Source organism: Mustela nivalis (genome assembly GCF_964662115.1).
Source record: "Mustela nivalis genome assembly, chromosome: 2".
Lineage (NCBI taxonomy): Eukaryota > Metazoa > Chordata > Mammalia > Carnivora > Mustelidae > Mustela > Mustela nivalis.
The window spans coordinates 113,585,953-113,612,068 of NC_139021.1; the positions used below are offsets into that span (position 1 = coordinate 113,585,953).

Below are 26,116 nucleotides of genomic sequence, written 5' to 3' on the forward strand. Positions count from 1 at the left end.
GCCGAAGGCAGAGGCTTTAACCCTCTGAGGCACCCAGGCGTCCCTCATATGTTAAGTCTTTAAAAAAAATTTTGTTAATTTCAATTATTTTAGCAAAGTCACTAAGTTAGTAACAGTACATATATTTAACTTAGAGTCAGAAAAACATAAGCTAGTAATATTTAAATCTTAAAAAATGTGGATTCTGTATAGGTAATGATTATATTTTTGTTTAAATCACAGCAACATTTATAATAGGTAAGCAAAATCACATAAAATGCAAATAAATATATGTAAAGTAATCCCAGATATACTACAAATATTAATCTAATCTTCAAATTTGTATGTATTAAAGTAACATACAGACAACTGAAAATAAGGACTTACACATTCCTAAAGGTATAGGGACAGAGTGATGCAGGTGCCTATTTTTAAAAGTAAAATATAAAATTTTAGGGGCACCTGGCTGTCACATTTGGTAGAGCTTGTGACTCTTGATCTCAGGGTCATGAGTTCAAGCCCCATATTGGGCGTGAAGCCCACTTTAAATAAATAATTAAAATAAATAAATAAATAAAATTTTGTGTGTGCCAGTCTTACAATGAGCAGAAGGGAAAAGATAATTTTAAACACCTGCTAATGCTTCCTGGACTACAGAAAAATTATTTCCCAAAGTTATCAAGATATATTTAACTTTCACTTATACAGAATGGGTAGGAAATGGGTTTCTAGTGAAAAAAAAAAAAAAAAACAGTTTAACATTTTGTCATTTCCCAGCTATATGGCTTCTGGGTATAGGAAATTGTATTTCTTTAGATAAATCAAGGTAGAGTTTAAAGTTTTAATAATAAATAAAACTTCCTTTTTTTTTTTTTTTAAGCTAAATATCAAGAAAACTAAATCAGTTCTATTACTGAGAATGTCTAAAGAATGGCAATACACTATGTGGTATGTTTAATGAGGCAGTAACAACATACAAAGCTAGAATCTTTTTTCATTATACCCCAAAATGTTGCACCTTAGGCGCACTCATCTCAAATGTTCACACTTCACATCTTAAACCAATACGGTTTTAAGAATGAGCTCTTGAATTCCCTAACTATGGCTCAGTAAGAAGCAAACCCCACTAACTTTCTGAATCTGTATACTTAATATCACACTTTTTCACTCGTTATTACTTCTTTTGTATACTTATCACTCTAACTAAAATTCGAAATATTCAATAAATTTGAGAAAGCCAAATATAAAATGACATAGTGTCACAAAAAATAAACCAAAATGGGGGGAAAGTGTTTTGTGTCATTACACAAGACCATGGAACAGATCTTATTTATACATATAGAGAATTTTTTTTTATAAACCCATGGCCCCTGGCCCCTTGCTAACTTTTTCTTGGTAATTGATCATCCTGTCTAAAAAGATGGTAACTGATTTAATGGGGTATGCAATCTTTAATATTTTTATAAAATTTCTCTGCATAACCCAACTTAAAGAAAATTCATTTCAAATTACAATGACATAAGGACTTTTCCTCTAGTAAGATTTTTTTTTTACCAATATAATGGCTCATCAGTGCTATAGTAAGCAAACCATGCGTAGATCTAACAGAAAACCAATTATAATTAATTCAATGAATGGTCAGTCACAAAATATTATCCTGTAATCTCTCCTTACAGAATGATTTCTGCCTAACCAAATATTTTAAGCAAAAGATCTGAGGTTACTCTTCAAAGTATGATTTTGGATATTCTTCCCAATAAAAGTAAAGGGCAAACCTTTTTTAGCATCTTGTTCTGCTTGTGGAAGAACTCTACTTTGATGTCACCACACACAGGCAAAGGCTGAGGGAACTCAAAGTACATGAACTTGTCTTCCCGTCGTGTGGGTCCTGAATTGGAGGAATAGATCTTCACCTTTAGCTGGCAGACCACAAACTGAGGATCTGCATGGTTAAATACATGTTAGCATCATTCCACAGGAAATGCCTTCAAATGTCAAACTGTCAAAAACCATTTTAATGGTTAATATTAGCAATACACACAGAATAGTAATTCGGCATCTGTAGCCCAGATCTAAAACACATCAATATTTTTTTAAAAGGTCAGAAAATATAGCCAGTACAAAAGTTTCCCTAATTTTAACCTTCAGCATAAAGTTCTACTTACTGGTTCTAGTTCACAACTACTAAATCCCAACAGTAGACTTCTGGAACTACAATAACAGCAAAACCTTAACATTAAAATGTTAAAAATCTAATATAAATTAGATTTATAATTAAGATGCAAAAATAATCTTCTGGCACATCTATGAACTGCATGAAAAGTAACTTTAAAAACAGATATTTGCTGCAGTATTTTAATGTCTCTACCATGTAATAAAACCCACAAAACACAAATCATTACATGTTCATAAGACGCATGAGAATACAATCTGTAACAAAGTTATAATAAATTCCATAAACACAAGACTCTATTTATAAAAATATTAACTATCATTTATTTTACCTATAGCTCACATTTAATTTCTTAAAGGGATATAAAGCCATCATCATGAGAAACAGGAAGACAGAGATTGGAAATGTCGGCAAAGAAATACAAGACTCAAGCAGGAACTGTAGCAAAATCCCCCTCCCTCCAAAACACACTCCACTTTCATTAACAAGTATTTTGGCTTTGGTCCCTGTCTGTTTTAAAATAAAGGAAAGGATTAAATGTTTTAGTGATTAACCTTACGAGTAAGTGGGTCTTGAAGGAAATATGCCAAGACCATCAAGAAATAAAATCATAAGCTTGCAAAAAGTACATGAAAAATTTCACGTGTATTTCATATATATTTATATATAAAATATGCACATATATAAAAACTGGCATAAAATCCTTAACGCTAAAAGGCATCATCGTTAGAGATGCAGAAAGAAGTATCACGTTGTTTATCAATGTGACCAACAAGTGAGAAAAAGGCAAAAGGCGTATCTAAGCTAGATGCACGTTCCCATCAGTAAACACGTATGGGCTTATTATCCGTGCGTATCTAGAGCAGCACCAGCACTCACATAATAAACAGAAGGTCTGATAACAGCCTGTTGGGTTTTTCTAATATGAATGTGAGCCATTTATCACAAGAAAAAGAGCACTCCAAAAAGGGGAAACATTAGCAACAATCTGTCCATAATTTTCACTTCCTTGACTAAAGGTTCAAAGTACAGCAAGCCATTTTACAAGACTATGTGATTCTGAAAATTTCACTAGAAACTCTAGCTTGAAAAAGCAAACAAAAAGGTATGATTCCAAAGCTATGATAAAAGTCAGCCAGGATGAAATGCCTTGTAATCTTATTAAGACACCACTAGTTCAGAATGTGATAATCCTCTTTTTAGGACTTTAAAAAATGTATTAACAGTAGAAGCCAGATTTCAATTAAACTACATCTAAAATGTGCATCTTCAGGAATTCTAGAACTGTGTAATCCATTCATAAACTAATTACAAATCAGCGTCACTTAGAATCTACCCCAAAACCTAAGTTTAAAAGTTTTCCTTAAATCACTACAGAAAATCAGTTCATTTACAATACGAATCCCCCATCTTAGATCTTCAAGAGCTAACTGATCAGAAGTCCAACATCAGTGCAGTTCTGCTGACTTCTAAGACACAAGTCAAGTATTTTCTCTTTGGTACAACTGACTGTGTTCTAAAGAAATGACAAGTCAATACCTGGTCAACAAAAATCAGGATTAAACTGTTTTGACATATGCCTACTGACAGAAAATCACACTGATCATCTTTTACTAATGTTTTAACCCTTCAGATGTGAAGAGTATAATAACTTTTCCTTTATTTAGGAATATTAGGACAATAATTCAGTAAGAAAACAGCTGCTGACCCCTGAAAACTTTGCAGAAACTACTTCGTTTTCCTCAAGGGTCCCAACCTTTCCCCTGAACCCAAACTCCCAACTCACCAGGTCTCACACTCCTCCCACTCTGTTTCCCTAAGCCTTCCCAACCTCTAGCCCAATACCATATTTACACAGAGGCTAATTAATTACTATGCCTGCTGCCTGATGCTCCCAAAATACCAGATCTAGCGCTCACCTAAGATTCAAACCCACTTTCAAGAACCCACTGAGGATCTTCATATAAACAGCTTACCTTAACCTGACCAAAACATGTTTAAAAACAAATACATTCATGTCTCCCAAGTCTCAGTGAGATTCGTTTTCTTTTCTCCCCTCTTTTGGGAATTATTCATATGGCCAGAATCAAAACTGACAAAATGTTTAAATATAAAAGGGAAAGATTTGACTGCCTTAGCAAAGCACATCTGGCTCACAAGTCCCGTAATTGGATTCCTTTCCACCACTGGTTCCCCATCGTGCAATCACCACTTCCTACCCAGCCAGACTTAAAACAGAGCCTAAGCCTCTTGACCTGTCACTGATGGAACAGCACCTATCAAATCCAGTCTAACATCCCCATTTAGGCTCCTCTGACAGCGGGCCACACATGCCACCCTCCATGCCTCTGGGTCCAGCTCATGTCCTGCTATTGTACTTCAAGTCACACCTGCAGTACTTCCTTCAGTTTTAATGCCAATATAAAAGGTACACTTTCTCTACCATTCAAGGAAGAGCTGGACTTCCTCTGTGAAACCATATGACAACCCCTAAAACTTTTATTTTTCTGAATACACCATTTATAATTTATACGTATAACCTCCCATTCAATTATCTTTACTTTTAATACAGCTTTATTACATAGTATGAAACCACAAGGCATAAATGGAGAAAATTAGTAAAGATGAAAAAGTTTTCAGCAGTCAGTAATTTGAAAGTTTAAATGTAATAGTGGAAACAAAGACAAGAACAAAACAAAAATCCATCAGAACGTTGCAGGCAGAGCAAAACTGTCAGGTTTTTGCTAGAGAAGCCAATGAAAAAAATTACACTAGATAGGTGTAATGAATGTTTTCTTTCTCTTATTCTCTCCCTAAAATTAAACCCTCCTTTTGGCCCTTACACCTGATATTTATCCTACAGGAAGAGCAAGAATGTTTTCTTCCTTTTTCCTTCTCCTCTATGAACGTGTTAAGTTCCTGTGTCAGTCACCTCTGACAGTCTAATGCCTTGCATTTAGAACTTTTTTATCACAGACTCTATTACTTGTGTTGACGCAGAGTTGACACTCAATGTGCCATTAGTTTCAGGTGTACAACACAGAGATTCCACAGGTTTACACACCATGCTGCGCTCCCCACCAGCGGAGCCACCGCCTGTCTCCACGGAGCACTGCTGTGGTGCTTGGCCTTTGCTGTACAGAGATGACAACAGCCATCAGTTAGGGCTCCCATTGTGCTTTGCTAAGGCAATCAAATCAGTGAGCCTATATCACACTCTATTAATAAATCTGTGGCCTATGATAAAGGTGTCCAGCTCTAAGAACACAGGAATGATATGAAGGTGGTAATACCTGAGAAAGACAAACACTATCAAGAAATTAATTTCCTCAGTACAGGTTAATTTAGAGATAGAAATTTTTTAACTACATAAATATTTTCAAGAAGCAAAACTTAAAACTAAAAACTAAAACCACTAACAAATTACAAAACCTCACTGAAATATTATTAGAGGTATTCAAAGAAATACTGTAGTAGTTGCTTATCTACAAACTACAGAACTGCTCTCTAAATAAATGAAACATATTTCTTAAACATGAAAACATGACTGATCACTGCCAAGGCAGTTACAGAAAAAAAGCAGCAACAGTCTGATCTTTTACTGGGCTGGATAATACTTCCACCCACGCATTCTCTCTTGACTAACTGCTTGGGTCTGGGTATTCAGTATTAAGGCTCCTTTCAGTCTAAGAACTCCAGCCAAGACTAGCAGAGAAGCAGACCAGGATCAGGATCACTGAGGGAGGCTCACAGAGGCTGGGGTAAGAGAAATCAATGGGAGGCAGACATCACTGACATGAACTCTGTTTAGTACATACTTAGAAGTTTTCAGATTTCGAAATGTCTTCATTTTATTGACAAGCAAACATAAAGACAGGTAGAGTGTGCCTGAGGTTATACAATCTAGCAATGAGAGAACTAACAAAACTGTCACTGGATCTTGGATTTAATCCCAGGTTGTCTCTAATGCTCCACACACTCTGACTCAACCCTATTCACTCAACGTATTTCAGCAGGTCGCCACGTCTTATAATTTTTTCCTTTCCTTTCTATTGTCCCTGTCACCATTACTACCAATATCTAATCTTCCTAAGATAGGAAGGAACTGGCCCCTGCCCCCACACAGGAAACTAATGAATCCCACTACTACTAGGATGCTGGATCTCTACTGGGATAGGTTTTTTAGTCATCTGGTCACAGTTTAAGCTGCATTTGGTAGATGCAGCAAAGAATGTTTCTTTCATAAATACAATTTGGCTTCTAAGACATTAAAACCCATGGCTGCTGGCCTCCTTAGCCCAATAAGCTGAACAACGGAGCTACTTACTTAGTTTGGATACTTTAAAAATATATACCCCTATGTACATTTTAAGTGTGGTAAATTTCTTTCTAGATTTCTATGTAAACGTCTAGATATGTCCAGAAAAATGTTCCAGTACATGGAGGGATGAGAATTTAGAGCACTTACTGCAAGTTCCGCCACTGAACATTGGAATAGTTTCAAACATCATCTTGTGAAACAACAGTGCCACTGGTCTATAATCCAGATGATTCTTTAACAGGTAGCTATAATAATACACATAGCGCCTCTGACTGGGAATAGTAACTCCCTGGTGGACAGAAAAAAAAAAAAGAAAAGAAAAAGAAAAGCCAAATTCAAAAGAAAAATTCCATTACAGTTATTTTACTAAATTGTTACGATAACTGGGTTGTAACTGGGTTGTATCCACTGAAGACCATATATACATTAGATATTTGACCTTAAATGATTAATATTTAAATCTAGTTCAACAAGAGTAAATCAGAGCAACATCAGTACAAAGGAAATATCAGAATAACCTTTTCCCTTAAAATTATCATAATCCCCTCATTTATTCAATGGTCACCACAATGCTCCAACCCATGAACCCAATAAGATAAGGCCTCAGCAGTTCCAAAATACGTGTCAAAGGCACCTGCACTACAGCTGTACTCCCGAGACGTAGGAAATTTATGGACTTTTATTGAACACACAACTCCTCAAAAGCTTGGTTACTTATTTTTTAGGCAAAAACATATCAGAATCAGCAGAACACATAAAGGCATAGTGCCTTTAAGAGACAAAAATAGCAGCAGAAAAAATGATGCCCTGAGACCCCCAGTAAGAACAGGAATATGTGGCTGGGATAAATGTATGCAAGAATTCTCTAACAGAGGGACTTAGGAAATGTCCTCGAGCCACATGCATCTCTCTGTAGAAGAAACCATGGCTATACATAATGTTTGAGAAAATTTAAGTATTACAAATGCTAAATATATATAATTCATGTTCTATTTTTTTAAAAAGTTATCTAAAGAAAAAAATCTAGTGTGTACAGCCATGCAATTCATTAATGCTGCTGAATAAATGAGGGCTGAGGTCTCCTTTCCTAGGATGTATATAACTTCAGGAAAATTCAGGCATTTAACTTAGAAACAGAAGGCAAATAGTAACAGGAAGACGTCTGACAGTTACAAGTGACTTGCAGAAAACTTAGAAGTATATTCAAGAGAAGAAAGAATTTGTAATATTTTCAGGTTATTACTGGCATCTGAATCTCCCCATTTGTTAAACACTCGGGACATAAATGCTTTTCTTCCCTCTAAATAAAGTATAAAGTACGTTCATATGAATTTAAAGACAGATACACAGAATGGCAGGTAAAAAGGTATCCACTCTAGTATTCTCAGGATTGTTTCAAAAAATTAGCATGATTTCATTACATTAAAAAATATATAGAATGTGAAAAAAATGGATAAAAGCCATTTCAAAGAAGGACAAATGACTTAAGATTCTGGCTGCAGTGCAAAGGCTAGAATTTAAAAGCTAATCGTCAAAATATCAACTCTGATTGGTTTCCTCAGGAAAATGAAGACAATTAATACCTACCCTGTCTTCACGGGATTCTCATGAGGAGTAAATACTAAGTGTAGTTACACTAAGTAACTAAACCTACAAATGTTACACAAATCCTAATTAGCAGTTTTAGAAATCCTATCTACATTTGAAGTATAATTTTGGAAGAACTAGAATTTTGGTTTTCTGTATTAAATAAACAGTAGTAAAATACTATTACTGTGAAAAGCTCCTATAAAAAACTAATGTTAAAAATCATTATTAATAAAAAGTGTTTAAACTTACAGTGGTTTATTGTATTACATTACTTAAATGTTACTTCAGTAAACAACTTATTCATATTTATCAAGATAAGACACAGGATTGCAAAGCAAGGTGGGGGGAATATAGCAGATGGACGATGGCTGGGTAGGAAGGAAGCTTTTTTGAACCATGTGAATTTATGATTTAGTCTAAAAACGAAATAAAATTAAATTCAAAAAATCAAATCAATGGGAGTGTAGAAGAAGACCAAGCTGTCAAGTTATTTGTTGGGATTCAATGCTATGATAGATGATTTCTTCCTCTTTAGCTTCTTGGTATAAGTTTGTATGAATAATTAAAATGTTTTCAAAGATTTAATTTTTTTCAAGTAGCAAGTGATTAGCAGCACATGTATAATGCAGCTTTTAATATAGTGAGTTAATAACTCTTACCAAAGGGCAAGGCAAAAGGATAGAGGAAGAACATATGAATCTACTAGATGTCAAACATGGATGAATAATTTGTGTGTTAAATATGAGCTAAACAAAATTACTGACACAATTCAAAGAAAAACACTGAAAGGCACAATTTAACTTAATTAATTCTTTTACTATCAAATTATGCATAATTCAGCTTCTGTAGCTTAACTTTGCAATTCCTACCTAGCAGCATGCTCAAATTCAATGCAGTCAGATTAGCAGAAATAATTGAGTTGTAAGGCTCAAATATGTACCAACCATGGGCATTAGTGTATCCTTCTATCTAGTAACATCTCTCATGGCCACAATGCACACTTACTCAAATTTAATTAATGGTACAATGAACCATACTGTAATGTAGATTTTGAAATAAAATGAATACAACGTCCATAATAAATTGACAATGCAATTTATAACACCTCAAATATATTATTTCCTGAATGCATATGCTGAAAACAATGGTTTACGTGTATGTTTTACCTATAGCATTTTGACTATAAAGACAAATCTCTTTTAAAATCTAAGAAATGAACATTTTAAAGATCTTCAAAAATTAATTTTACATATATGAAAAGAGGGCTGAACTTCGAAGCTCTTAGAGATTAAAAAAAACTATGTGTTTTTAATATTTCCATTTTCATTTAAATTAACCAAGAACATTTAAGTTAACTGGTTTGTAACTATACCCCCAAAGTATCCGCCCTCTACCACCAACGATTCTTCTTTTCTACTCTAAATGTGAAGAAAATTACTTGTATTCTTGACCTTTTTTTCCCAAAGGTAACTTTTAAACATTCTAATCTCAGCTAAACTTGGCATTCTTCAGGGTTGCCTTTACACCACATTCCTGGCCATCATCGCAAAAGACCACCATTGCTTCTTTGATTCCCTGATGTTCACAGACCTAGAGGAGTGCCTGCAAAGATGTGTCGTGTTCCTCCCAAGGTCTACTGCCTTTACTCAGTCTCACCTATGACTCTGAATCTCTATCATTCCATACGTCATTCTTCTGAAACACACTTCTTAAACTGAGTGATTTCAGCACTCTGTTCAACCCACCTTTCTATCCTGTCCTAGACATCATCCTCAATGAATGTAGCTCCTACTCTACTGGGAACCTTGGGGTCACCCAGTGTGGCACTCTCAGAATTCCCTTGTCCCATCTTAAAATTTTCTCATATTCTCTGATATTTTATAAAACTGACTGCATGTTTCCCTAGGTTCCATTTTGGTAAGTGCTCTATTAATTATTCCCTCTCTGGCATTTGTCTTTGTTTCACCTGTCTCCTCCTAATACACAGCTCAGGTAACCCTTGTCCTTTTATCCAAAGCCATTCATGGGCTAAAAATGCACACTCTCCCCAAATCTTTTATCTTTCTCAAATTGTCACCCTTCTTCTCTATATAACTCTCAAAGGTAAGCCTCTGCCCCTTACCCCATAGGAAACTGTTTTCATAAGGCTGATTTCTTAATGGTCAGTAGTTCTTTTTTTTTTTTTTTAAGATTTTATTTATTTATTTGACAGAGAGAGATCACAAATAGGCAGAGAGACAGAGAGAGAGATGAGGAGAAGCAGGCTCCCTGCTGAGCAGAGAGCCCCATGCGGGACTCGATCCCAGGCCCCTGGGATCATGACCTGAGCTGAAGGCAGAGGCAATGGTCAGTAGTTCTTAAGTGTCACTAACAGTCATTTCCTACTATTTTCTCAGTCCCATCCTATATCATTTTTCATTGCCATTTTGAATATTCTCTGCCTCTATCCTAGAACACACTCTTGAAAGTTTTCTCCTAACCTTACTGGGTAAGAGAAAACTACCTAACCTCTTTCCCTAAGAGTAAGCTTACCTTGAAAATCTGATCTGAGCGAGTCCCTCTTTGTCAATCCTCCCTGTCTTAGTAGTTCAATTAACATTAACTCCAAAACCTGTGTCTCTCAATACCTGATTCCCAATTCCCAGTCCAGAACTTCTAATACTTAGCTGGGCATTTCTACCTGGAAATTTCAGAAGCACTTTAAACACAACATATCCAAAAACTGAAGCTTTCCTGTTTTTGCAGGACCAACCTCTGTTATTTTTATTAATGATATTTACTATTTTCCCCAGTGCTCAAAGCTCAAAACCTCTTCTAATACCACCACTGCTACTATTTATTGAACTGTTACAATGTTCTTTGTATTGTTCTAAGTACATTCATTAAGTATAATTTAGTACTCATGAAGTGGATATTATCAGTAACACCATTTTATAGACGAGGTAAGGTCCCAACTCTTGTAAGTAATGGAACTAAGTTTCACCCTAGTACTCCAGCTCCAGAGTTTACAGCCAATTGCTGATGCTGCCATCTTCTTCCTGCTAGAGTCAAGGAAACAATCTGAGAGGGAGTAGTGATCTACACAGGGCTATAAAAGAGGAATAAGGAAATCCCAGAACTGTAGGCAAAGGCCCAGGCCAACTACCCAGCATCTACACACAGTACATACATACAGAGAGACACAGAAAGACAGACAGACACACACACACATACTGTCCACACAACACAGAAAGCACACCAGTGGTTCAGTTCCTTTAGGATACTCTTAGTAGACTTCTACACATCTATTCAGAGTCAAAATCCAGACTTTGTGACATACCTCTCAAAATACCAGTTCTAGCTTTCTGTGGCCATTCTAGTTCAATCACCTCCTGCAATTCTGTAATAGTCAAATGAATACCAGCCTCTGATTGATCTATTCTTCTATTTTTACACCTACTCTTTAATTAACTTTATGAAAGTGTCAGATGAATCACACTAACAATTTAAAATGCTTAATGGTTTCCCAGTGACTATCCAAGTAAGAAAACTTATCACAGATTATATAAATCCATTAACAACATAAAAATACAGCCCAACCTCTTTTCCGCTCTTACCTCACACAACTCCCCTGAATGTGCTTTTATTTTTGGTCAAACCAAAGTACTTAATTTCTCCCATGCTATACTTGCTGCTTTTTAAAGTATGGTATCTTTACCAGATTAAGGACATTGATCTGCAAGCAGTCATCTGGGAAGTTTTACCTATCTTCTAACACCTAGACCAACTCAAGTAACAGAATTATTCAGTATTTCCAGTTTGATAGCACCACCTTAAACAGAATTCAGATTAGGTACATGTTGAGGGCTTCTACACATTTTCATTTTGGGATGGTCTGTTCAAATTTTGGATTTCACCTTGAAGCAATGATGTTCACTGAAAATTGCTTATTTCCCATTGAAATAGTCAAATTCATTAGCGGGGACCTAAATAATTCTTAGTTACCTCCACAGTGTAGTTCTTCACCTTTCTCAAACTTAACGTATAATTTGTGTTTCCCCTTTCTTTTTCCTCAAAAAGAACTTTAAAAGAGATGTATTGCTTTTATTGGCAATTTCATACAATGTTTGAAATGATTAGTTCAAAAGGTTTACTGTTTGCTAATTCACAACTTATATTTTCATCTTTATTAATTCCTCTCTATTAGTTATTATCTTAGTAATCTCTAAAATATATTTGTATTTCCCAAATATAATTGACCCCAAATTATTTAAGTAACTAGTTTTAAATTTCCAAATAGTTGATTTTACTTGATTAAACATTTTTAAAAAATCTCTAGCTGGAGGTGCCTATGTGGCTCAGTCAGTCAGTTAAAGCAACCAACTCTGGGTTTTGACTCAGGTCATATCTCACGGTCATGAGATCCAGCCCTGCGTGGGGCTCCAAGCTCAGTGCAGAGTCTGCTTGAGATTCCTTCTGCTCCTCCCCCTCTTGCACACTCTCTCTCACACACACAAATAAATAAAATCTTTAAAAACAGGGAAAAAATCAAAATTATACATTTAAGAAAATCTCTCGCTGTACTGAATTATAATCAAGGAATGGGGTTTATATATTTCTACCTGGAGATGAGATTTTCTTTGTAGTTGGCCTAATGAATTATCAATCTTGGTTAACTATTGTGTGGATGACAAAAAAAGAAAAAAGACAGATCTTATGGGCCATTTTTTATTATATTATTCAATCCATCTACACATCTTCTTATTTTGTACTTTCTTGATTTTTAAGTATATTAAAGATTCCTATTATTGCTGTTTTGCCATCAGTTTTTTCTTCATTTCTTTCAGCATTTCTTACTGTATTTGATGTTATGTTTAGCATGTAAGAGTTCATACCTGCTAACTCTTCACTGTGGAGTGCACCCTGTGTTAATATAAAATGACATTCCTGATCTAGTTTTACACATTCTGTTGTAAATGCACTCTGATAATGATATCCTGTCATCTGCTCTTGAAATTTACATTTGCCTGATGTATCTTTAATGAACCGCTTATTTTTCTAACCTGAGCTGTTTTACGTAAGTCTCTTGTATATAATTAATCTCTTAAAGAACAGAAACTTAGAAGTAGAGATTAAACACATCTTTCAAACCTAGGATATTATCATGGTACTTCCAGACCAGAATTCCACCTGGATACCACAACACAAGCTACCTAATGTTTTGCTCATATTCTGTGCATCAGTACCTTCAGATCATCTTCTCTAAGATGAAGTCACAATCTAGATTCCTCAGTCAAAAAAGTAATTTTCTACTTCAGTAAACTTTCCACTGGCACTTTTAAACTCAGAAATAATGTCGTGTTTTAAAATAACAGTGTTTTCTGGAAGCTTGAAAAAGTATGTTTCAGAATCCTCACAAGGTCGTCACAGGAAAGTAACTCAACAAAGGAAGGAATATAGCTCTTTAGGAATGGTTACTATTGCGATTACGGCATGTGGCAGGAGTTTTGTTATGAAGCTAAGTGCTGGGCATTGTACATATGACCCTAATACCACCACACTTTGTAAGACAAACACTGTCACCTCTATTTCAAGGGTGAGAAAACAGTCCTGGGGCACATGATTATCCTGTTCAAAAAACCTGGACCTGAACCTAAATGTGACTCTGAGCCTAGAACTTCATCTTCCGATGTCCTGGGTTTCACTAAGAGCACACAAAGAAGTCGTGACCTGTTTGAGCACTATTTTTCCCAACTATGAAGAGCCTCCACAAAGTTTAGAGTATCACAGAGCCCCAGCTCCATGGAACTACTTTTGAGTAACCTATCAACAACAGTGCTGCACGAATCACAGATCTCTGCGAATAGTATGAAGCAGACAAGGGGCACAGGTCTCTCTGCACAGCACCCCTTCCCCTTTGGGAAAGCTATCACTCCCCCTACAGTCCAATGGAGATGGGATGGGATCTATTCTTCAGCATCAGATACATGTCCCAAGCCTCTCACCAGAATGTTCAGTTCAGGGATGGGTACATGCCCTAATCCAGGTAAATCAGAACCTAATCTAGGAATATTCACTCAAACTGTAGCTCTCTTCCTCCTCTAGTTGCTAAAGTAGCCAGGATGTAACACCAGAGTCGCCAGGAGTCATACCTTGCTATTATTTGCAAGGAGAATGCCTGAAAAGAAAGCACATACAGAGCAAAGGAGAGAGCTGAGAGAAAGATTACCAACACCTATTAAGCATCTAAGTCCAGGCCAGAGCTTTTAAGGTTACGTAAGTCAATATAAAGGTCTCCTTGGGTTTACACTCTTTGAGTTGGGCTTCTGTGAGTAGATATTGAGAGAATTCTAATATGTTATAATATAGCTACTTCTTTTTTTCTTTTTTAAGTTTCTATTTCTACTTTGGGGATCAAAATAATACAGAAGTATAATTTGGACAGAAGAACACAGTACTGTAGAAAGAATACTAGATTTGAGGTTAGGAGACAGTTTTGAATAACATTACACAGACAGATGAAATGACCTAGGAGAGACTGATCTTTACAGATTTATTTGATCATTTATATTAGAACAGGCCTTAACTAATTCATTGCTAAAATCCTTCAAGGTATAAAAACCTTATAATTTTATGAATGTATAGATTGTATGACAGGCTTAAATACCATGTATTAGAGGAACACAGTTTAGCCCAAAAGAATTAATATGTTAAAAAAATAAGAATATTGTATTAGGAGTTCTTTTTGTTTTGTTTTTACTGAAAATGAGAACAATTAGAGTTTAAGTGAAGGGGAAAACTAGAAAATTTTTTAATGTTATCATATGGAGAAATTTAGTAGCTAGAAAAAAGTAAGCTGACTATACAATCAGGACATAAAAATTCACTCCTCAGAGAAACCAGAAAATTTCCTCTTCATGGGATCACTTAGAATAAAGTTAATACTTATTATTTCTAGAAAGTTTAAGTCTTCATTACAGATAAGCTAATGAACTCATGTACAGAGATCATAATATATATGAATTTTGTCTCTAATAATTGCTTTGAAAGCAAAACAAAAAAAGAAATCAAAAGCTCAAATATTTTTCCTAAAAGAGTAATCAAAGAAAATAAAGATTAATGTGTACTTTGCCTGCCACCATTCTAGAAGGGGGAAAGCAACAGAAAGAGAGAGGAGTAGCAGAAATTCTGGATGGGTTTGTCATGTAACTAAAGTTTGCTTCTGAATTCAGAAATTTGGGGACTCTTTCCAAAATACATACTTACCAGTATTAGTAGGATGCTTTAACACTTATTCATAGCTTACAATAAATGCTGTGAGTTTATTCTCATTCCGATACATAAGTGTTAAGTGCAGACAGTGTGAAGCACAGGACTAGACAGGCACTTGCCCTGAGATTTAACCTGCACCAAGCTCTCCTGGGGGGGCAGGACAGGGAGCTGCTGAGAGCCTGTTTCACTCATGAAGAAAAAGGACCAAATCTGCAAAGGAATTACTCTTAGGGAAGTGTAACACAAGTTTCTTCTCAATTATTGAATAAAAGAAGGACTCTTGTTTCCATCAAGCAGTTATCCTGCTCTGGGAAATATGTTTCTTTAGAGGAGGTATCAGTTGTACTTTGAATTCTCGGCAACACTCAAAGCCTCAAGCACCATTTGGGCATCACTAACACAAGAGCACACTGTAGGGTCAGCAGGCACCCACTGCTTTGCCATTTAATTTGCACCAAGTCCACTGAGGGAAGCTGAGGGAATGACAATGCTGCACCAGATTAGTTTGAGGAGAGTCCCTGCCAAGTCCACAAATTCTTCACTAAAACATGCCAACTGGGTCTTCTTTCTCCATAACAAAGAGGGGTGGGGGAGGGAGAGAAGGAGAAAAGGGGGAGGGGGGAGGAAGGAGGGAAGAGAAGAAACCATATCCTCCCATATAAACGTCACCAGAACACAACTTCCTTCTTAATGTTTCCCTACAACTGAAATTAAGGATACAGGCAAAGTCACATTAAAGACAGTTTTAGTAAAATTAATGCTATATAAGCTGAAAAACTGACAAAATATATGTATCTCCCGTAATAATGGTTCACAGTTACAAAAATACGAATCTATACATTCAACCTAAAAGGAAATACTGGCAAGAAGATAAATTTTTAGCAGGTGTTTCAAGAATAAAACTACTCTGGATAATCAATTATATTTACTATAAGATACTTACTTCCCTGGAAGAATTCCACAGTTGAATGACAACAGCTTTACCATGTTCAGCTTAGCTCATTTCTCATGATGAAACTATACTTATTAAAGGCTAAAAACAGATTATTTCCCTAGCACCCTAACCATTAGGTAAACGTCTGATGTGTCTGAAAATTGTTAGACAATTAAATTTCAAAGATTTAAAGGAAACCTTCAGCATTATATTTATAAGACTAACAACTTCAAGCTGCCTTTATCTGTACTTAGGTCAGGGGCCACCAAATTCCTAAGCATCAGTAAAAAAGGGTATAAACTGAGGAGCCTTGTCAAAATAGGCCCATTTGGGGACAGCCTGTCCCCATAGAGATTAATTCTGAACAGCCACAAAATTCTTTTGCAGTTCCAGGATTCAACAACGTTCAGGGTACTCAAATTTTACTCTAAATGCTATCATTAACTGTTTGAATCATCTTAATCAAAGCACTTCACCTTTCTGGGCCTCCGTTTTATCATTTTTAAAGTAAGAAAAATTCCTGCCAAAAAAGGCTCAAAATCTTATGCCCATAATCTTTATCTATTTAATCTAACTTTCTAACACTGTTTCAACATAAAATGCAAATGAAATCGTGCAAATGGAACAGAGCTTCATTAACAGCATCTGCTCCTAAATTTCTTTTTGCCTTTTTAAATATATACAGAAGTAAAGGTAGGAGCACATTTAGGATACTGCTTTAGATGACAGCTTTGACTAATTCATCCAAAAATGGTCTGGGTATATTGATTAATCATGAACTAAGCACGACAGATCTCAATGATTTATTTTGACTCCAAGATGCTAAAAGTGATCAATTTTGGCCAAATTACTTAACTCTGAATCTCGATATAATGTATTAGCTAAGCATAACAATTTTACTGAGGATACCCTTAACAGTACACACAGAACTCCATTCTGTTAGCCTGTTAACTTCCACCTGGGGGAGATTCAAACCCGTAAGAGAAGAGTGCTGTGTGCCTGAAGCATTTCTGCTGATAATGGAGGGATCTTCACATTCTACAGTATACTGTATTTTATTTTTATAAACACTTCTCTTGCTATCTTTTCACTCTGACCCCTATTTCACAACACTATCCCTTGGGCCTTGCCAGTTTACTAAGTCTCTCTTCACCTTTACAGAGCAAGAGAACTGACAATATTTTCAGATTGTAAGGAATACAGTATTTTCCCAATGATAAATTAAAACATGTCTTCACTTTTTCATTATGAAGACTTCTCCTGGATCTAACTTAAACTGTTTAAGCATCCTTGGGTTTTACTTGTTTCCCTGAGTATGGTGTGAAAGACTATCCCAAGTGCTCCTTACATGGTTGGTTCTCATGATCATAAGCATTTAGCCAACTCTCACACAGGGGAGGTATGTGTGTGGGTGAGTGTGCGGAAGAGGGGAAAAGAGAGCACATGTAAAAGCACAGCTTGGTCAGAAAAAGTTAGACTACTACAAGAACCTTTGATTACCCTCTAACTCAAAATCCCGAGTAAAGCACTCTACAAGTCTGCTGGTTGTAATGCCAAACAAAAAAGGTGTAGTTCAATGTGGTGAAGATAAATACTTTAGAAATGGTCAAACATGTTTGTAGTTTGCAAAAGAAAAGTTAAGACTGTTGCAGTATCTCTAGCAAACAAATCTGTCCACTCCCAGAAAAACTGACCTCTTTTCCTAAGACTATGAAGCAGGTCATGAGAGGACTGGAAATACCACTTCCCTTCAGTATAAGATGACGACTTCTCGGGTTAGCCAGCTACCGGTTTTCATCAAGTACACACACATGGTAACACAATCAAAGAATAATACTTATTTTAGAGTACTCTTTGGAAATTTCGGGGGAACATTCACATTTTCAAAATGCCCCCAGAAAACCTTCCCCTCAAGTAATCTCAGTATTTTCTAGGCAGATAGTACACCTTAACACCTGGCAAAACTTCTGGCTTTGTTGCTTGGGGAAAGACAGCGCTCTCCACATCACCGTGGCACTCACTGCTGTGTTCCTCACTGTGCATGGGGTACAAAACTCTAGCTCCATCCTGGGAGAAATTCTAGCCATTGATGGGGAAGTAGCCTGCTCTAGCAGTGCCAAGCCTCGAATCACAGCCTGTACAAGAGGGCGTTTCATGAAAAATCTACTGCTATGAAAATTGCCAAATTCAGGAGAGCCAAGACATTCAATCAAGGGCTTCTCAAGAGGTTTTGTCAAGAAATGGGAGCAATTATGAAATGCTTTTCTACCCATAAGTTCACTAGTTTCAGAAGGCAAAATTCTACAGCCAGGATTTTAAATGCAGTCAACTGGATAAAATACAAACTCGTTTGCACAATTTAATTCTTTAACCTTAAAACTAAAAATGTGAAGTCATAATCCTTCCCTTCCTAACATAGCGTTATGCCAGAATCTTGCCAAATATGATCTCATTAACCAAGGCAAAGAAAATGATGCAACATGAATTTTTCTGGAGAATTTTAGAGAATTTTTAATTTTTTGATACAAGCTTACTTTCATCTGACAAAAGAATCTACAGATTTCATTTGCTCTTTCATTCTTTCATGAGATAGCGTTTTAAGCACTTGTTTTCACCAAAAACATAGTCAAAATTGATTGGATATAAAAGATGACAAAGAATTTGTCAAGTCAAAGACAATGGCATAATTTTAATGTATTATTTATAATCTAAATACTAGCAGCCCTTTCATAAAACTTCCTATTGGCAAAACCAAAGTTTAATCCTGATTAATCTGTAACCACTGAGATTTCGTCATTAACCTCAAAGAGCCACTGCTTTTTCCATTTAAAAAGGGGACACTGGGGCACCTGGGTGGCTCAGTAAGTTAAGCTTCTGCCTCCGGCTCAGGTCATGATCTCAGGGTCCTGGGACTGAGCTCCACATCAGGCTCTCTGCTCAGCAGGAAGCCTGCTTCCCGCTCTCTGCCTACTGTGATCTCTCTGTCAAATAAATAAAATCTTAAAAATAAATGAATAAAAAATAAAAGGGGACATAATTCTTATAAAGACTCCTTTTATTTTCCACATTTAAAAAATCTGTGTAAGGGGCACCTGGGTGGCTCAGTGGGTTAAGCCGCTGCCTTCGGCTCAGGTCATGATCTCAGGGTCTTGGGATCGAGTCCCGCATCCGGCTCTCTGCTCAGCAGGGAGCCTGCTTCCCTTCCTCTCTCTCTGCCCTGCCTCTCCATCTACTTGTGATTTCTCTCTGTCAATCTGTCAAATAAATAAATAAAATCTTTAAAAAAAAATCTGTGTAATTAAAAACTATAAGCAAAATTTTATGTTCATGTATACCATGTACATTTTTAGTGAGAGACTATAGCTTTCATCATATTTCTAGAACATATGACACATAAATCCTTTAAGAGCCATGAGTTTTAGGCGCCTGGGTGGCTCAACGGGTTAAAGCCTCTGCCTTCAGCCCAGGTCATGATCCCAGGGTCCTGGGATTGAGCCCCACATCGGGCTCTCTGCTCAGTGCAGAGCCTGCTTCTCTCTCTCTCTGCCTGCCTCTCTGCCTACTTGTGTTCTCTGTCAAATAAATAAAATCTTCAAAAAAAAAAAAATCCATGAGCTAAATCTAGTGTTCTGGATCCATAATACACAGCTTCTCTACTTTTATTTGAAATTCTTTTGATTTGATTTCTTTCCCACCACTACATACAGTGTCTACTGCTCATCAACCCTGCTTGCTCTAAACTTCTACCACTGCTTCAGCTACTGTACTTTGATTCGACCTGTTTCTCTATTGTTTTCTTTCCATTCAGTCTCTTTCCCCTGTGCTGCCCTGGACTTACTCACTTAAGTGTAGAACAATTTACCTTTTATATTTTTAATCAATAACAGCAACTATTTCCCTCTAGATGATGAAAAAAATGAACCAAAATAAACATCTCAGGCCTTCCACTCAAGAATTCACTCCACTACTATCATCTCAGGACATACACAACTTCTAAAGAAATGTAAGGCAATCTACTATAATGAATATTTACTAAAATCAAGCACTAACATGAGATTCAGTTTTATAAACTATCACCAATACACAACACTCTAGCATCTCTAGGAGTAATTTTTAAAAATCACAAAGATAAATAAAATAAGAAATGAGGAAGGAGAAAAGGAGGCAGGAATCAATGCAATCACCAGCTAAAATAATAGAAGTGATCATGTTTCTGTTTTGAAGTTGAATTAAAAAGAAATCAGCTTAGGGGCGCCTGGATGGCTCAGTCAGTTAAATGTCCAACTCCTGACCTCAGTTCAGATCTTGATCTCAGGGTCACGAGCTCAAAGCCCACACTAAAAATTAAAGGAAGGCAGGCAGGCAAGCAACTTAAACTGGAAGAGAACCTTCCTGATTGTAAATGTTATTAAAACTAGAATAAATTTCTTCATAAAGTTGTAATGTCTCCCTCAAGAGAGTTCTTTGTCTAGGTGAGTTTCTCCCTCTATCTGGAGCGGTTTGGGTTTTTCCTTCTCAGAGACAGAGAAATGTACAAAATCTCTCTGTAAGAAACATAAACATATTTTGTCACATTTACCATCCAAAGAAATGAATCTCTTAGAAATTATTATGAAACTTCTCCTGACTTTATGTTCTCCCCTCAAACATATTACATAGATTAAGTTTGTCAGTGATTTTCAACATCGTCTTTATTAGCCTTCTGAATAACAGAAGAACCTTTGACTAATCTTAATTATAACTATATTTGTGAATATGCATATCAAAGAATAATTTTCATGTACTTATAAAGGATCATACTTTAGTAGGAAATGGCATCCAAGTTATTACCCAAAGACATCTTACTCTCAAGCAAGGTTCAGAAATATCAAGCTTACTTTTGTTCAACGTACTGCTTCTTTAAATGCTCTGCCAGGATTTTATAAGACCAAATATGCCATACAGTTAATGCATAAGATTTACTAGCATGATATGAAAATGCCAGCATGAACAGAAAAATTGAGAGATTTGGTCATTTGCTCATACTACAGTTACGGTAGTAACAGATTTAAATGTTTAGAATAAAGAAATAAGGGTTACCAACCATCTTTTTAAAAAGCTGTTTTCTAATAAATGCTCAGATCAAGGAAGAAGAAAGAAAAAAACATCAAAAATAACTTACCTTTTTGTCTCTGGTCCTTACTTCCCCATAGAAATCTAGGGCCTCTTGTGCCTTTAAAAATTTGCCCCGATGTAATAAATATGCACAAATCATTACACCAGTTCGTCCCTTTCCAGCTTTACAGTGAATTGCTGCAACATGATTGTCATCTTCACTTAGCCATTGGTCAAGATCTTCACAAAAGGGTTTGATAAGTTCTAGCTGTGGTGGATTATGGTCTTCAAAAGGATACTGTGCAACTGTGGTAAAAGGATAACCTCAGAATTAGGGGAAAAAAAGTCTTTCCTGAATTGTTTATTAAAGTAGATTAACTTTAGAAATGTTGCATATAAGCTTAATAGATGTTCAAAGGAAAAAGTGAACTCCAGAGAAAAATAATTTGCTGCCTGATAATTTACCAATATTTGAATAGAAACTAGTGTCTCAATTCTTAAACCTACCCACTAGACAGAGGCTGAGCATTATTTTCCCCACTTAATGAAAGAGGAAACTTTGTAATGGAGAGGTAGCAGAAGGCAACATGTCAGAGAGAGAGGCAAACTCAAAATGAAATGTCATGTAGGCAGGTTTCCTGTCAGGGCTCTCAATGCGTTTTCTGACAAAAGGAGTCGTCGTAATATTTATAATATTACATCACCACAAAACATATATTCCAGAGAAGATATAAATTACCAATCAATCAACAATGGAAAGGACTGATTTTTATATTTCATATAATAAAAATGCTAAGCGTGTTATTTAAAGATGGTCTTGCAAATGTTAGTGTTGTATACTACACGTGATTTTAAAGACATTTACTAAAGAAGCTGAAAAAAGCTACTTATAAAAACGTATACAGTTGTAGTAAAGTGTATCTAATGAAGCTTCAGGTCTTTTCACATGAGTTATAAAAACCCAAAGTTTCTCTTTGCTTATAGTCACAGGGGTTTTGTTGTTGTGTTTTTTAAGTTGCTCAGAAACAGGAGTTCAACTATATCACTATTAAATTTTTTCTTACTGGTCCCTGCCTCAGCAGTTCCATTCTACTAAAACCCTTACAAATCCTGACTGACATCTAATGTACATAATTGTCCTCTGTGTCATCTGAATATGTGAGAAGTATGCCTTCTATCTTCAGTCACATCATCACTAATATGGAACTGGATTCAGTGTGTCAGGTGAGTGGTCCTGGGAGACGACGATGACCATTACAGGAGTCGCTGGGATGCTTTCACCTGGGCCTCAGCATTCCATCTTCATCTCCCCACGGGCACACAAAACAGCCAGGAAACTGTTAAACATCTATTTAAACGTTGACTAAAACACGCTTTGCCTAGTAAGCAGTAGCTTAAATTCACGAAAAAGGAAAAATTCTTAGTGGATCTGTACTGGCTTTCACCACTAGCACTTCTGAATTCTCAAACCAGCTGTTTGAACATCCGATCTAGACTGTCAGAAGGGATCCACCGCAAACACATCAACATGGAGCGCATAGGCTCCACCCTCTCTTTCTATCATGGTAGCATCTGCCAAGCTTCTTCACTCTCCAGGTCTCTCATGGTTCAAGGGGTTCCACAAACAATGAGGGAAGGTTTTTGTGGGACCTCAGAAAAATTCACTACACCTGGAGAAGAACTCATTTAAAGCAGCTCCTGCTCCCACTTGTCAGGCTCCTCTTATCCACATTTGTCATAAACTTTTGCCCCTTTTAGGTCACGACTCCACGGAGTTACTCCATTGTCTGCTTTATTCTTCCTATAATCCTTTACTATTAGACCAAATGCCTCCAACAGTAGATATAACCCTTTCTTTATTTTATGGTTTGTCTAGAAACTTTTCCTAATTCTTACAGTCAACCCTGCATTTTAGTATTCCTACTAGTACTGGCAGGTTTATATGATAACTGTTCCCTAAAACACAAAAGTAAAATTAAATTTTTCCAAATTGTCTAAGACCATCTTTAAGATAAATATTTACATCACTTAATAATTGAGCTTATTCACTACTGCTATGACAAGAAGATTTGGTCTATTGGTTTTAAGTTATATAACAGAAATACATTACGTGGCAGTTAATACCTACCTCTGCAGTTAAATTTGGCGGTATCATAATGTCTTTCAGCACACCTAAAAGAAAAGTTTAAATGTGATCTAAAGTTATCTTTTGCACTGGCAAAAAAAAAAAAAAAAAAAAAGTATAGTAACACACATTTCCTGAACTTTTATACTGTACCAGGCATCATGTTGTTTTGTATTAACTACTTCTTTCAATCCTAACAATTCTATGAAGTAGGTAGTGTCATTATCCCCATTTTACCATTAAGAAAACTGATCTTAGGTGTTATGCACTTAGGGCTTCCATTACTTGCTCACAAAACCTGTGATGCCGCTCAGGCACACACCTCCCACCCAGCTGCACGTGTCCCCTGAAACTTCCTGCATGCTGAGGGAGTATATGTTTGACTTCACCAAGTATGTACAAACACCTAATGAGCCACAGTACTGTCTTTACCCCAGAGTTGAGTATACATCGTTTTCTTGAAGTACTATTTAAAAAGATAAATTTTTAAAATAGTAAAATTATAAGGGCAAAGAAAAAAAATTTTTTTTAAAAAGTGAATGACACTAATCTACTCAAAAACTACACTTACTAAAAAATTGTTAAGGCAGATTTTTCTAACAAAGGTAATCTTTGTCAAAAATCTCTCAGTTACGAGTTTTAATTAAAGTCTCAGAGTAATGAAGGAATAAGAAGTAAAATAAATACAGAGTAGTAAAATGTTAACTCTATATTACTTAGAGCATACTAAAATTGGTCTCTTTAATAGTAGTGACATGTTTGTCATCATGCACTGGTTTACTCATGGTTAATAGGTGTGTTAACAAACATTAAGAAGCTCTGAAAGGGATCCCACACTTGAATTTGTGGTCAGCAAAATCATGGTAACTACAGCTACTAACCAAATGAGATTTTTAAAAATTATTTAAAATAAAAACTTAGCGTTTTAAAACAAGTCAAGGTCATTGTACAATCCCTTCCTCTCCAATTCTGAAATCCCCAAAGTCTGAAATATCTTAACATTTTCTGTTAAACTTATGACAGGCTCAATTGTGGCAGCATCCGATCTGAGTTTATGACAGTGTGCACTCTTTAACTAATACACTTAAGAGTAAAGAGTGAAAATGGTAGGAAGACCATTTTGCCCTAGACCCCAGAGGAGTGTTATGTAATATTAGTAAGTTTATGCTTCCATGTTATCTTTCTGCAAAGGGAAAAATTCTGAATGCAGAGACACACTGGCCCTAAGAGTTTCAATATGTGATTGTGGACATGTATTTCACATTTAAGAAATCCTAAAGATATCTGTATGGTTCCTCTACTTTAAATGGTTTTAAATCCTAATCCACATGAAAGCTGAACTAATTATAAGCAAATCAGAATCCACTATTTTCTAAATGGTCAGACCTGAAATAAATCAACTTTCATACTACTACTTAAAACAAAGCTTTCCCCCTTTTTCACATATAATATATTGAGTTTTCCTCAAAAAATCATTTAGTAATGCCATATGCATATTTATGTACCCTTGCTAAATAATTTCATACTCCTATGCAAAACATGACAGGTAAGAGGAAGACTGATCAAGAAAATAGTCACATTTTACACTATCTTTAACACAGATTAAAGAAGAGGTCTGGTAAATAGTGCAGAATATTTTATAAAGACTCATGTAAAGATAGGACTTAAAAGGTGAGGGACAAGGAGCAGGCTAGGAAACAAAGCTCTAAGATGCTGGTCTCATGGCAGCATAATAGAAAAATCAACATTTTGAGTTTCACACAGCTTTAGTCTTCTAAAATTCTCCTGCTTTTTCAGGAGCTCACACATTTGGTTTGACAAGTACTGCTTAAGACTACATCATAAACTGATTCTCAAATATTACTGTTAAGAGGCAGAAATGGTGGAGAAATGGAACTAATGAGCTTCTACATGTTTACCACATGTACACAACCTTACAAAGGAGTTTCCATGTTTTTTAATTCATAGTCACACCAATATAATAATAGAAAATATAATCTCCATCTTATATATGAGAAAGCTAAGATTTAGAAGAGCCAGGACTCAAACCCAGGTCCTCTGGTTACAAAAGTCAAACTTTTCCCAATACAGCTCCATACTTCTTCCACTTACAATACAAAATAGAGAACAGCTTCAAAAACAAAAGCAATAACAAATTCTACTCAAAATCAGCCTTCCTACTAGAGCAGTATTTGGCATAAAAGATAGAACCACCAAAAAGCGACCATGAAAACATGAAAAGTTTATGAAAATCTCTACAGGTATCAATGAAGTGGATGAAGAGTATGTGAAAACATATACCGGGGCCTGTAGTAATGGAAGTGATCTGGAGGAGGGGTTGCTAGAATAAGAATGATGACTCTCTTCTTTAATTAAGAGCTTCTCCAATAACCGTGCATACATGCACACACACATGCATGTGCACATACCCAATTCCTTATAACTTTTGTGTGGTATGTTAGTTGATAAGTCCCTCAACAAACCAAAACTGAAGATACATAAATGGAAAATGGGATTTGACTGAGACTAGTAGGTAAATCTGACCATTTACACTTCCTTAAAATTAAAATTCAATGTAAAAGATACCTTTTTTAAAATCCTCACCTTATATTGGCTTATATGAGACAAGAGAGATGAAGAAGCATTGCA

The 26,116-nt window shown here is 35.9% G+C and overlaps 1 protein-coding gene across 3 annotated transcripts in view; it reads right to left on the reverse strand.

Annotated features, from left to right (window-relative positions):
• LOC309859842 (phosphatidylinositol 3,4,5-trisphosphate 3-phosphatase and dual-specificity protein phosphatase PTEN) overlaps positions 1 to 26,116 on the reverse strand; it is a 91,478-nt gene that overhangs the window by 8,023 nt on the left and 57,339 nt on the right. For all 3 annotated transcript variants that reach the window (XM_082721033.1, XM_082721032.1, XM_082721034.1), the window contains 4 exons: positions 23,471 to 23,514; positions 21,410 to 21,648; positions 6,621 to 6,762; positions 1,755 to 1,921 (listed from right to left, as the gene is read on the reverse strand). In XM_082721033.1, the coding sequence (XP_082577159.1) occupies positions 1,755 to 1,921; positions 6,621 to 6,762; positions 21,410 to 21,648; positions 23,471 to 23,514 (592 nt within the window). The remainder of the gene's footprint in view (positions 1 to 1,754; positions 1,922 to 6,620; positions 6,763 to 21,409; positions 21,649 to 23,470; positions 23,515 to 26,116) is intronic.